Source organism: Rattus norvegicus, chromosome 14, assembly GCF_036323735.1.
Source record: "Rattus norvegicus strain BN/NHsdMcwi chromosome 14, GRCr8, whole genome shotgun sequence".
Lineage (NCBI taxonomy): Eukaryota > Metazoa > Chordata > Mammalia > Rodentia > Muridae > Rattus > Rattus norvegicus.
The window spans coordinates 80,332,494-80,347,098 of NC_086032.1; the positions used below are offsets into that span (position 1 = coordinate 80,332,494).

General features: G+C 48.5%; 1 protein-coding gene across 24 annotated transcripts in view; it reads right to left on the reverse strand.

Annotated features, from left to right (window-relative positions):
* Positions 1-748: 748 nt before the first annotated feature.
* The window catches only part of Add1 (adducin 1), a 68,400-nt gene continuing 54,543 nt past the window's right edge, over positions 749-14,605 (reverse strand). For 4 of the 24 annotated variants that reach the window (XM_063272840.1, XM_006251161.3, XM_006251159.3 and 1 more), the window contains 6 exons: positions 13,834-13,935; positions 13,160-13,249; positions 12,380-12,472; positions 7,799-7,955; positions 4,532-4,630; positions 749-2,628 (listed from right to left, as the gene is read on the reverse strand). In XM_063272840.1, the coding sequence (XP_063128910.1) occupies positions 2,282-2,628; positions 4,532-4,630; positions 7,799-7,955; positions 12,380-12,472; positions 13,160-13,249; positions 13,834-13,935 (888 nt within the window). In that variant the 3' untranslated portion in view covers positions 749-2,281. 24 annotated transcript variants of the gene reach the window in all.

A 14,605-nucleotide genomic window follows, 5' to 3' on the forward strand; every position in this document is an offset into this window, starting at 1 on the left:
GAGGCCTACCAAGCTCCTCCCCCATCAATGACAGAATGCTGCCTGACCCTAATTTCAGGATAGGCCATTCTGTACCCAAAAAGGCAGCTGTAGGTATAAGGTACAGGGGCCCCAGTAGTTAGTTCATAGCTATTGGTGATATCTGGGCAAGAATTAAGCGTGGGTTGGAAAGATGGCTGAACAGTTAGGAGCACAAGCTGCTCTTCCAGAGAACTTGGGTCGAATTCCCAGAACCTACATGGCAGCTCACAATGCCTGTAACTCCAAAGGCACCATCACACAGACATGTATGCAGGAAAAACAGAATATAAATAAGTAAACAAATGAAAAATAAAACTTAAAAAGTCAGGCCGTGGTGGCATACGTATTTGACCCCATCACCCAGGAGGCAGAGGCAGGAGGATTTCTGTGAGTTCCAGGACAGCCAGGCTACACAGAGAAACCCTGTCTCAAACAAACAAAACTTAAAGAAGACAAGGCTCTGAGTTCCTAACACAGGACAAACACTTAGGAAGCCCTATTTTAAGGTCAGGAAGGTTTAGCAGACAAGGAGGGTACCTGCCACCAAGCCTAATGACCTGAAGTTGGTCCCCAGAACCCATCCGGTAGAGAACACTCGGCTTAGGTTTTCCTGACATCCATGCACACAACACAGAACAGACATACATGTCTAGATACACACGGACAGACACACAGCTAAATAAACTGAGGGGACAAAGGCATAAAAATACAAAGTTGCTTCCCAACCTTAGACAAAGAAACTGCTTAAAGACTTTTATTTGTGAGTAAGACCTGTTACGACGAGGAAAGGACACACAGGACCTGTCCTCCAAGTCTGTCCATATATGCAGCGATATTCCGTGTGTAATACAAAGATTAGACTACAAAAGTGAGAAGTCATTGCATATGTGGGATAAAGGAAGGGCCAGAAGGAAGACGAGGAGGAGTCCAGATGAGGGGACTCAGGACCAGGTGAGAGCTCAGGCCACCGTGGTGACTAGTGGGACTAGCAGTACAGCAGGCTGTGGGGTCCTGCTTGGTGCCCCATTGGGAGATCACAGGGTTCTGTCCACATCCGAGCACCCGCTCTATGAGGCCCAACCCAGCAGGGGCGTGGAGGGCCCCAGCAGGCTCCCTCTCCTAGTCAGGCTGGCAGTGGCAGCTCCTGGAACAAGGCCCCTTAGGATTCCACCTGACACTCGGCTTCCCCACTCACTAAAGCAGTTTCAAGCCCTTTTCCAGGGATAAAAGTTAGGTAAAAATTCATAAGGGATGACCAAGAAGGTCATGGGCTCCATGAATGATGCAAGACATTAGATGGCACCTCCAAAGCCAGCTTCAACCATGAGTTACCATCCCTATCAAAACCAGGGCATCGTTCAGACTGAGTTATGGTCCCTGTTCCTACAAAACCTCCCCACACAAGTCAAGAGTGTTCTGCTGCAGTCTGTCATAGGCTCTACAACAAAAACTAACGCAAAAAGTGGCCTGTTCAAGTTCACAGTAAAAATGGAGGCTAAATCGCAAACCTGCTGAAACAAAGTTTTAGAAAGGACTCTTCCCCCTCCTGGTATCTGTTCCCTAAGATGGGAATGCAAGACCCCGGTAAGGTCAACTATGAGCGCCTGAATGTGGTTTTGGTCATGGGGTCATCAGTTAGACCATGCATAGCGTTGTGCTGGGTATACAAAGGGTTGCTCACTGCTAGGGCAGCAGACTTAACCCATGTCTTTAAGGCAGCCACAGTGTGGGCCGCGGATGGACATGAGAGTGTTTTCTCAGACCATGGCTGGGGTATGTGGATACCTGTGTATGGGGATAACTGACATCACGGAGCAGAGGATGCCAGCAAAGCCGAGTCCAAATCAGCCACCTGAGACTCCACAGGGTGGAGGGAAACTGAGCAGACAATTCAATACTCACGACAGAAAGGAGAGTGAGAGGCAAGGCTCAGGAGGGTGACGCTGTAACCAGAGCTGGCAGAAGCCTCCTATGCCTTCCAGCCAGGACCAGGATTCAGTGTCCCCCTCCTGCAGGGGGGCACAACTCACAGGTGCAGGCTAAGCCCAACTCCCCACAGAACCCAAGGCCCAGGGTAGAGGGGCTGAGCACACACTGGGTTAGCACTGGTGCAGGGGCTGACCATACATGGGAGGGGGCTCTAGTTACATGGAGGTCTTGGCTTTTTGCATTCCATTACACGAGAGGACAGAACACAAGACAGAGGAGGGAGTCCTGGCAGAGCCAGGCCTTCAGACACGACAGTATGCAGGGTGGGCCTTCAGGAGTCACTCTTCTTCTTGCTCTTCTTCAGGAAGGACGGGGTGCGGAACTTCTTCTTCTTCTTGGATGGGGACTTGCCTGGAGACCCATCGCTGCCAGGGTCCATGGGAGACCCCTCCTCAGTGGCAGGGGAGGCTACCTCTTCAGCTCCTGGAGCTGAGGCTGAGGCTGGCTCAGGGTCAGCCTCAGCAAGGGGCTGAGTGGTGTCTGGGGAAGCATGGGCTTCCTCTGCCACTGTTGGGAAGGCAAGTGCTTCTGAAGGCTCATCAGGGGAGAGGTCAGGGGGAGTCGGCTTGGAGGTGGTGGCATCGCTGCCATCCCTGGATGTCGGCTCCTGGGGAAGGCCTGATGGGCGACCATGAAAGAGATGAGTTAAAATTTGGACAGAGCAGCTGGAAATAAGAGCATGGGCCAGAGCTTCCAACCCCTGGTAGTTTCTAGGCATTTCCTAGATCAAAACCTTGACACTACTCTACGACTGGATATAGCACATTATGAAATGTAGACTCAATCTCAGAGGGGTTCTAGTACCTTCTCATGAAGAGCAGGCAGATAGGAGCCAGAGCTATAGCCTGCCACTTCTGCAAAAAGGCCACATCAGGACACGTTACTCTACTGGACAATGAAGACAGGTTTGCTGGTGTATTACTGTCCAGGAATTAAGTCTAAATTTGGTTCTACAACACTGGGTCTCCCCCATGACAGCCAGTACAAAACTAGGAGTCAACTATGAGAGCCCTTATGCAATAATATCAAACTATGGTTAGCTATGAGATAAACTGTGGGACAGGCTGCCCTCACAATTCGAACAGCTAAACAGAAAGAGCAAACGCAACAGAGTGAAGGAAGGTTCCACCTAGGGCACAGCACGGATCTACATGACCAGGGGACACCACTATTAGAGATATTTAGTCTGTAAAATTATAAGTAATTGGCATGTTAGGCAACACCAAACCATTTAGTACTTAAAAATCAAGCCAAAGATCAGGACCAAGAGCAGCTGAGCTAAGCATGGGTTAGGAGCAGCCTGGGCACTGAAGGCTCCAAGCCTCAAACCTGAGTGCTTAAGCTCGGGAGGCTGGAGATGCCCCAGGAGAGCGCCCTGATGGCTATCCTCCGACCCAGGATAACTGGGAGAGAGAGGACGGCAAGCCCATAGGCTCCATACACCCTAGCACCAGGGCTCTCTCTGCCAAGCTCACTGCAAACCAACTATCACTCCAGCCAAGCTGTCCATCCCAACTTAAGCACAGGTTCAAACAAACTTCCATAAATATCAGTTAGCAGAATCCACCCTGTCAGAACCCAGTCTGATCTACTCCTGACCCTTTATGGCAAAAGCACCCCACTAAGCAATCAAGAAATAGGCTCAGAAGTTAAAGTTTTCTGAGGCCCAGAGTATGCTGAGCAGCACTGGAGCATCCTGGGAAGCCGACCCCACCCTTCAGCTTTCTAATGACCAAGTGGTCACTGACAGACTGGTCATATTAATGAAGCCTTCTGTTTTTATTTGGATATACAGAAAACATAAGCAACAGAGAAGCAGGAAAGCGAGGCATAGCGCAAGCACCTGGTTAGAGCAGAGGCAGGCGCGGGTACTTACTAGGGTAACAGGTACTCTTTAGCACATCCGTCTCCTGCTGTAAGGCGGCCACAAGAAAGAAAGCACAAGTAGAGAATCTATGCATTCAGTCACAGCCATTGGGTTACATAAGAAGAAAGGCCAAGCCACTCTTATAGACCACAGACTGGGGTGAGGGGAGCCAGGAGACATAGACAAACATGGGAGACTAAGGGACAAACATGTCACGTGTTGGACCACACAACACATACATGCGGTGGCCTGAGAGGCAGAGGGGCATACGGCACTCTCAGAGGACTGATTAGTACAGCAGGCCTAGAGTCCTGCAGCCCCCACACACCTGAAGGCACTGAGGTGTCAATGGACTCTGGTCAATGCTGGGAGTGTGCAGACAAAGGGCAAAACGGACATGACAAGACGGTGGGCAACATCCCTGAAGTGTGCCCTCCCCCACTCTCAACAGCTCACACTATCTTGCTCAGGTTGCCCTAGACAGAGCAGGGACCGGAAAAACGGCTGGTTCCAGACCTTTGTGCAGCACTGAGTTTGTGGGAATGCTACACGTCATCCATGTCCATGGATGACGTCCACATTCCATTGCCAGTGCACACAGGCCATGCAGCCCTTCCCAGCAGGGCAGCCACAATGCCTCAACACAGGACTCACCTCCTTCAAGCTTGACGGGAGTGCTGGGCGGAGTGTTGGGAACAGCTGACTGGTCTGGAGGACTCTTCTCTTTCTGCTCTCTTGTCTCGTCCAGGTTCTCTAAAGATGTAAGTAAAGGGAGCATGAGGTGTGGAAACTGCACATGGGCGCTCTCCCCCTTCCTCGGCAGCAGAGCAGCCGGCCTGCTGGCCTGCCAGCCCCTTTCAGGCTGCAGAGATGCCCAGAATGCACCTCAGGGAGCAAGATGGGCCCCCGGCCTGGGGTCTGCTCTTATTCACACAACTGAGGTACTGACTGAATTTCAAAAACTACCAGCAGTGGCCTCCAACTAGCAGCTACCCTACTTCAGCCTTTTAAGTGCTAGGACAATAGGTGTGAGCCACCACAACTGGCTAATTTCTGCTCTTATTACAAAGACAATCTTCAGGGCAAAAGGACAGCTTAGCAAGTAAAAGCAGCTGACACACAGCCTGACAACCTGAATTAAACCTGGGAACACATACATCCCACAAGTTGGCATTTGACCTCCACACACCCACATGGCTGGCACCTGTATGTCTACATTCATACACACACGCACGCATACACACACACACACACACACACACACACACACACACACACACAAAATAATTTAATTATTCAAAGAGAATCTTCCAGTCAGAGATGTCATGTGCCTGACTGTTGGCCATGTCCTGTATGAGTGTGAAACCTTCTGGATACAAACAACAGCTGTACCAGTCAACCAGGAAGTCACACAAGCATTACTAGGACTTTAATTTCTTACATAAAATGCTTCCCACAAATAATCTGTTATGTGTACGCACACAAGTATACAGAGCACCTGTGGAGGTCAGTCCTCACCTTCCACAGTCTCTGAGATGGTCTCATCTTTGTTGTGTGGGGCTGTGCACTCCAAGCTAGCTAACCCTAGCTCTGGGAGAGGCTGTCTGACGCATGTGCTACTGTGTCTGGCTTTCACATAGACTCTGGGGATCCAAACGCATCAGGTTTGCGCAGCAAGCCAGAGCACTGGATCACCCCAGACACCCACATAATTCAGACTCGTCAACTCCAGCGTTGCTTTAATTTCCTAAAGTGAACTAGACCGATGAAGACCAAAGGAAAAGATATAGGAAACTGGGGCCCCAGATTCAGAAAACCCCAAGTTTACTTCTCATTTAAGGGAAAAAAATAAATTATAAATATATATATATATTTATATACACATATATATGTGTGTGTGTGTGTGTGTGTGTATATATATATATCAATTTTATCAATTCTTCTCAAATCTCCACCTTTCACATAAAAATCTTCCCTCAGTAGAATGTTCCCTAAGATGACCAGGTCTGTGAGTGAGAAGACCCCCTGGCTACAAAATACCCACATGCTGTCAACCAGGAAGTCACACCAGAATTACTTAGGGTTTTAGTTTCTTTTTTTTTTTTTTTTTTTTTTTTTGGTTCTTTTTTTTCGGAGCTGGGGACCGAACCCAGGGCCTTGCGCGTCCTAGGCAAGCGCTCTACCACTGAGCTAAATCCCCAACCCCAGGGTTTTAGTTTCTTATATAAAACATTTCCCACCAATAATCTATTGTGTGTGCTTACTGTGAACACTACAGTCCTAAGCTCATCCAAGTCTCTGACACAAATTCAGCTCTGACGGGTGAGCAGCTGGCCTGGCCTTCTAGGACAAAGGCTACTGATGCCCTCCTGAGAGAACAATGGGAAGAGCTCCTCACCACAGCCCAGGACCTACCCTCCTCCACAAGCTCCCACTGCTGCCAGCAGACACTGAGTATCTGAGGAACCACTTTTCACATAACTCATTTCTTCAGCAACTATACAATGCAATGCTTAATCTAAAACAAGGCCAAATAAGGTTACCCGCTGGATCAAGTGAGACAGTCATCATTGGTGCCCTACAGCCCAGAGGGTGGTCCACGCTGTGGACCAAGAACTGTCCACAAGGCTGTGCAGGGAGGGCAGCTGAGGAGCACCCTTGGTATGCAGTTCACAGGACTAGACACAGCTCAGCATGGCTCTAAGGACACTGGCGTGAATGCTCATGGGTACTGCGTCTCTGCCCCAGGCTCCTCCGAGTACCAGTAAATGGTCCCCAGCGGATGGTGAGCAGACAACTCGGGGAGAGGGTCCCACGGCCTAGAGGCCTGCTTCTCCAGTTCTCAAAGGTCAGGATCTGGTTTTCGAGGGCTGGAGGAACTTGTTCTGTCGAGTTCTGACACTTAGCCCTACTATCTGCTTCCATTTGTTGTCAAACTGTTCTGTAACTTTCGATAAAATCATTTTGACAAAAAAGATTGTCAAAAGAGTTGGAAAAGGGGCCACAGCAGCAGGCAGTGCTATTCCTGACGTGGTCTGGAACACACAGGAGCAGTCATCATACTAACTCATACCCCAGGACCACCCCTGGATAGGAGCACTCACAACCTTATAACTCACAGCCTATGGGCACAGGACAGGTTATGGAGAAAGACTATGAGAGCTGTTGTAATGAGTACGTTCATCTGCACGCGGACCATGGTCCAACCAAAAGCCTCAATTCTGAGACCTGAAAACTCACAGATCCCGACCCGCTCCCAGACTTTGCCATGTATACCCCGCTCCCACAGTAGTCACTCCTCCCAGCCGCAGGCTCTTCTCGAGCAACTGGGAACCAGCCCGTTACCCAGGGAGGTAAGGATGAGTTCAGATGTCTGCACACACATCTGAATGGTATCTGCACCATCAACCAATGAAGCAGGAGGCCTCTTCTCAGGGAAATGCTGGCAGAAATACTGCACGAATAAAAAGTAGGTATTTCTTAAACATAATACTGAAGAGCTTTCTCAATAACTAATCCAAATTGGTAACGTCAAGTGGACAGAAACGACCAGCACTGCACACAACCCAGGAGGAGGAACAGCTTTGATGCTGAATCCTCTAACTCACTCTTCACTGCAGCTCCTGGAAGAGCAGAGGCCAAACCCTAGCAGAACCCTGTTTCGTGACGGAATACATGCATCTGGGACCCACCATGGCCGAGGGTGCCTCACACAAGTCCATCTTGACATGCACCGTTCCCTTTGTGTTTAACCTTGTAATTCCTTTTGCGCAGCACAAAGGTGAGAGTAGGACTGTGAAGATATACTGCCCAGGTCTTTACCAAACAAGACTTGTGCTTCGTGCACAAGACTTTCCTCACACAGAGAAGCTTCTCCTGCTTTCTGGGGCTGCCCTACATCCAGACCTCAGGAGCACTCACCTTCAGAGCCCTTCTGCTTCCGCTCCACCTCTCGGCGGTATTCCTCTAGTTCACGGTCTGTGAGCGTGTTGAAGGGGTTGGGACCTGTGGTGCTCACAATTACATGAGGCTGGTATTCCTTCTCAATGATGGCTTTGGAGGCCGTCACGAGCTCCCCCTGTAAAGCAGAGAGACTTGGTATACAGGAGTCTGGCCTGGTGGAACCTCCCCCCGCCCAGGAACACATCAAGCAGGGGGAGATAGGGACTTCTCGGGAGCACATAGACAGAAGACTGTACCACTTGGCCCAGTGGGGCCTCCCTCTTCCTGAGCAGACAGCAGCAGAAGGTGGAGAGGTCTTTTTCAGGAGTGCACAGACATTCCAGGACTACACTGCCAGGGCCCATGGCCAAGGCAGATTTCAAAAGCAAAGGCACCAACTGAGGTGCAGTGGGGAGCACACATGCCCTGGAGAAGTAGCCTCATCTGCCCACTGCAGACAGCAAAGGCAAAGGACGACCTGGGTACCACACTAAGCCATCCATTCCCGTGTGACCTCAGAAAATGTTACTCTACAACAACCAGGGCAGAGCCTATGGGGGTTTGTTTACGTTCTTTGGTTGTGTTTTTTTGGGAGACTAGCTCTCACTATGTAGATCTGGCTGTCCTGGAACTGACGCTGTAGACCAGGCTAACCTCGAACTCAGAGATCCACCTGCCTCTGCCTCCTGGGATTGAAGGATTGCACCACTGTGCCCGGCCTGAGATTAGCTTAGGTTACTGAGGCTCAACAAGTTTTCTGCCCTTCTGACTGACTGGTTTACAACCTGTTCCTGCACTTATCCCACAGACTACAGAAGTAACAAAAGATCCCCAAACAGCAAGTTTGCCTGACAAGTCTGGAAACTGAGAATATATGACACAAAAAGCAAGCAAAGCACTAATGTAGCTCTCCTGCCAAACATGACAAACCGAAAAGGAGCTATGGCCACAGTGGGAGCCAGAGGGCAGCCTGCCCTACCCCACAGCAGGGGAGGAAAGAGGCCCCCAAGTACTTAAGTCACAACCCAGAAAACACAACACGCATGTGATTAGATGACAGCTTAGGAAACAAGGAACCCAAATCATTCAGATGGTAGGCCTGGAGCCTCAGCTCACACACTGGGGCAAGGGGTGAATACCAGAGGCAGTGTGAGCGGTACTGGCTCCTAGAGACTGTCAACCCACACCAGCAACTATTCTTTAGGCACGGGCTAGAGAAGCTGGTGTCTGTCTGGGTTAAACAGGAGACAAAGTATTTAGAGTACTCCATGTGTAAATGGTGGCAAAGACCCCGGAACCCCAGGAAAGAAGGGCAAGCACACTGAACAGGCAGCTTTGCTGACGAGCCTGGAGACTCATGAAGAAGGGACCCTCCCTCAGGTCTGGCCTGAAAATGACTGACTGGCTTTTCATTCATAAGTAGCTTGGCCACTGCAAGACAGAAAAGAATCTGAATTGTCACTTGCTAATGCTGGTTGAAACAAATCCCTTCCTGTCCAAAGGCCACACTCAGCCTTAATATCCACAAAAAGATCCGACTAGCAAGACCCTCCATGCAACCGCGTTCTGTAAACACAGCAGTGTGCTGGCTGCCACTGCTCAAACAAAATGAGAGCAGTAACAGGAGAAGCATGTCCAAGCTCATGCAATCAAATGACAGCAGGCATCCACTGTCACTACACTCTGACGTCCTACAGGTAAAGCAAAGTCCCCGTGCTAGATCAGCTGGCCCTCAAGAAGCACACAGCAGACCTTCCACCAGGAAGGTGTTGAAAGACCAAATGTAAACACATGTCAGGCAGCCTCTGACTAAGTGAGAACTCAGTGAGTACAGCAGCCAGAACTAAGAAGACAAGACCATGAAAGGTTGGTATCACCATACTCCTGGCTGCCCAACAGGAACGCCAAGCAATATACAGACCCAGTAGCTACTTCTGTACCTGATTAAAGCCTCCGACCAAACAAAAACTGTGCGCACCTGGGTTAGTGACCGGACCTCTCAGAAGAGCAGGTGTTCATGGGTAAAGACTTGAGGTGAGCTTTTTAGGCTCTTCACTTGTCCACTTCTACTCCTAGACACGCTTTCTCTTTTTCTAACGGCTATTTCTGTCCATCTTAACTTAAAAAGCATGACTTTCTCTCTCTCCCCTCCTTGCAGCTGCCAAGATTTTCAATTAATTAAAAAAAAAAAAAAAAACTCTTGGGGCTGGAGAGATGGCTCAGCGGTTAAGAGCACCCGACTGCTCTTCCAGAGGTCCTGAGTTCAATTCCCAGCAACCACATGGTGGCTCACAACCATCTGTAAAGAGATCCAATGCCCTCTTCTGGTGTATCTGAAGACTGCTACAGTGTACTTATATATAATAAAATGAATAAATCTTTAAAAAAAAAAAAACTCTTAATTAAACTGTCCATGAGCTAGAGAGAGAGGAACAGGGGCCATGAACATACTAGGTACTCATAAGGTCAGAGGTCCAAGAGATAAGCTTACTCGTTGGCATTTCTGCCACACAGCATGAAGAGCAAGCCGGAGTGAAGTCCCTGAAGACACAGAAAAGCTCACAGTACAGACCGAACTGCAGATTCCTTCCCGAGATGTCAGCATACCCTTAATACCCTTGTCTCTACCACTTAATGAACTTGCAGCAAAACCCAGAAGGTGGCCCAGATTTTTACAGCCCCGTTGGACTGTACAAAGCTCGAGTGGAAAAGGCCCCAGAATCTCCTCCACCCAGGGAAAGCAATCCCAGCACTGTGTGAGCAGCCATCATCGTGGAAAAGTGCAAGGCTAAGCAATTTCTTCCCCCAAAACCCACAAATTCCCAAGTCTCAAAAGTCTGTTTCCTCAAGAGATGCAAGTGTCCGTGTGTCTGCCTCACTGGGAGGGAGTGTTTAGGACAAGGGCTGTTCTACACTGAGCCAAGCAAACCCTTCCTTTCTGAAGCTGCTTTTGTCAGGTATTTTGTTGCAGCAACGAGAGAGGTAACTAGCGAGGAAACGTAAATGTGTGAGACGCTGGAGTAATAACTTTCATACAAGCTAGCTGTGTGGTTGAGTGAAGTCTGCCTATCTGTCCTAAGAAGCCCTGTTATATCCACATCTTTTTTTTTTTTCCTTCTTTTTTTTTTTCGGAGCTGGGGACCGAACCCAGGGCCTTGCGCTCTCTAGGCAAGCGCTCTACCACTGAGCTAAATCCCCAACCCCATATCCACATCTTAAGGTGCTCCCAAACACAACTACGGATGCAAGGGTTGGCCTGCAAAGTGTCCTACTGGGTACATACATGAACCTGTACAGACAAGTACCCAGGTGACCTGCCCACGTCGTCATCGATGAAGAACCAGCCCAAAATGTATCCTCTAAAGGAGCTGGCTACCCTGATGCTTTCCAAATTGCCAAGAAGTCAAAATCTACAAAATGCACAGGACCCCAAAAACAGTGCAGCGACTGTGACTGTGAATCAGCTGCAGCCCACAAGGCAGGATCAGACCGTAGACGAGCATATGGGGTGTGCAGACCATACACACAGCTCCACATACAGCAGATAAAGACTATTGTTAAGTTAGAGGATCACATGATGTATGGCCAAAAGAAGCAACGGGAAAGACAAGCTGGAGGGTAAAGATCATCCTTCCCCTGATCTCTGACAAATTCTTCAAAAGGTAAGGAGAAATGAATATAAAAATGGGAAGACAGACTCATTTAATACCTAAATATGTAAAACAATGTTACCAGGAGTGAATCCAGGCAGAAACTGAGGAACTCAATATACATTTAACTCTATCTGGCAATCAGAACAGCTTTAAACAATACACAGCAAGTGTGTAGAGTGAAGCAAGCCTGGAAAGACCCAACTTCAAGCTCTGATCCATGCATCAGCCACTTTTATGTTTTATTTATTTATTTTTATTTTATTTATTTATTTATTTTTGAGAAAGGGCCTCACTGTGAGCCCTGAATTGCTGGCTGTGCCGCTGTGCCTTACTCCTTTGTTTGTTGAGTCTGATCTCCCTCTATAAACCAGGGTGGCCTTGAACCCCATGCTCATACATCGGCCAGGTTTTATTTAATGCTAAAAATAAATGCATTTAATTTATAAGGGTTAACACAGAAGCCGTGTTTTATTTCTCGTCCTTCTGAAAGGCAATCATTAACTGGTTTCCAACTGCTACAATCAAAGTTGAACAAGTGAGGGAGGGTCACAATAAACGCTGCCACTGCCAACAGGGTCCGGACATGCCCATTTGCAACTGGCAACCTATAGTAGGTAAACTCTGAAAGCACTAAGGCAAGCACTAACCAAGTTCACATTCAAAACTTCAGAACCACACCAGGTAGCTCCAGTGAGCCATTTCAAGTAAAAACTTAGAAGGCTGAAAATTGTTTTTAAAAAAGACAACGGGCAGAGCACACCTTCTCTACAATCTCAGAAGACGTAAAGGTCTTTGTCAAGCTGCTCATTAACTACTGAGACAGTGCGGTAGAGGGGAGCTAGTTGGGGGAGGGGAGGGAGAAGAGCACTGCGGACCAATAGGTAGGTAAGGACAGGGCAGTGAGTACCTTTCTAAAAGAGACAGATTTAGCGGGACTAAAGGTCTGCTCTGTACGCTCGAGCCCTTCGATAGTTTCCGTACAGTCAGAGAGGGGTGCATCCTGCAACAGTAAACTGAGTCATCAGAGCACACCAGGCCCAGCCTTAAAATATCAACCAAGAAGACAGGATAAAGCCAGCTAAGAGCATGCAGCGGGGCAGTTGTCAACGGTACAGTTGATGACAGTGGGACGTGCAGACATTGGACATGAAACCAGGACCATAGCTGGCCAATTTAAAAAAAAAAAAAAAAAAAAAAAAGCAGCAACAGTCATCTACTCCTGCAGTGAGACTCAAAGCATCGATGGCATCCTGATTTCAGAGATAACCACTTACACAATCAGTGTCAGTGTGCCACGCTAGCCCGTGTAAATGTGGATGGACCCATTTACCAGCACGCCACCCACTCTGCACCCCAAGCAGCACGCTGTTGCACACATGAGTGTACACCAGGACCAAGTCCGTAGCCCACCCGCCTCCTGGCATGTCCACAGTACTCAGCGGGTACCAGGAGCCAACCCGTTTCAAAGCAGTGGCTATGCGCCTTGAGTAGGCATGCACTCTAAGGAGCAGGGCCAGAAGGGTGGGTACACCCTCAGCATGCTTATACTTGGTCTGTACCTCAAGTAAAGGGTCTGCATTACCATGACTTTAAACAAAGACACTCACTGGTCAGGAATACTCACCTCACAACATCATTCTGGTCTTAGTCACCACCCACTATTGTCAGAGACACTATGTTCTCTTACCTGGACAAGGCTTCTGTCCATCATCACACCACACAAAACCTGCGACTGAGGTCCTGCCGTCTTAATGTCCTGTAAGTTCTGCTCTCGAATCTGAGGACAGGAAGAAAAAAGGCCCATGAGCAGTACAGAGAACGAAGCTGTAACTTCCAGTCCTTTACACACTTAAGACCCCAGCCAAGCTGCACTTCCGTCTAGGCCCATGATGACAGGATGGCTAGGACACACCTACTTTAGGGTATTGGCCTAACTACACAGAGGGTGATGAACTACTGGCATAATGGGCCAGACTACTTTTGACTGTGCATGGCTTACAGGGCACTGTACTTAGTAAGTTCTTGACTGCGCATGGCTCTTACAGGGCACTGTACTTAGTTGGTGGGAATCTTTGCTAGGCACTCTTCTCAGTGAGTTTGTGAATGCCAATGGATCCCAGGGTCTAACACAACAAATACAGCTCATGGATGTCTCAATGATCCCCAAAAGGCAAGGGCTGCTGTCTGTTCCTATTAAGATCAGGCCCTGCACTTTCCACACTTTGGAACTGATATCTGAGAAGTGGGGACCCCAAACGATGATCAGAAGCACGAATATGAAAAGCTAACACTACCCATAGCATAGAGCACCCCTCCCAACTGTATACCCACACCCCGCCAAGTGCAGACAGCAATACGCACCTTGTTCCTCATCTCCTGGACCTCTTTTGGGTTAGTGTTCAATGGAACAAACAGGTTAGGGACAGCAGAGGTGGAAGTTCTATGTCCATCCTCTTTAGTCCACTGGAATATCAAGAATATGTGCAAAGTCAGGATAATGACAACAGTAAGTGACACCACAGCATCCAATCTGTCCAAAAGAGCTCACGTCTGATCATGCACTGAACATCACAGGACGGAACCAATGACCACATTTTCTGGGTCACCCAGTAGAGTCGCCATAGGAGTGTGATGTGACCATTTAAAACAAAAAAACAACAAGTGATGAGACTCAAGCTCATGAGTGATAGAAAAGCCATTAAGAGAGCTCACTCAAAGACTGGAGCAAAAAGGCCAGCTACTCAGCTGAGCCTCATAACCCATGGGCCTGCCAGAGGAGCCCCTCAGAGACCATTGGTTCACCGCCCTGAGAGTCACCCAACACCAAAGCCAACTGGAAGCGTGGGATGACAATCATGAGAAGCAATGTGATGCTCCTACCCCAGGGGTAGGCAAAGTCTGCACTGTGAGGCAAGAGTGGGCATCACCAAAGTTTTACATTAAAATAAACGACAGCATCAGAATGTACAGAGTGTAGACTATTCCCACCCAAGAAAAGTACTGTATTAGCACCATACAGTAGCTACCTGGTAGACGATTTTGGTGATGTCAAATATTTTATATAACTTAATACTTTTAAGTGTTACAAAATATCCCAAACAAACTTAAAGCACTTCATGAGTCTTCAAAGGCT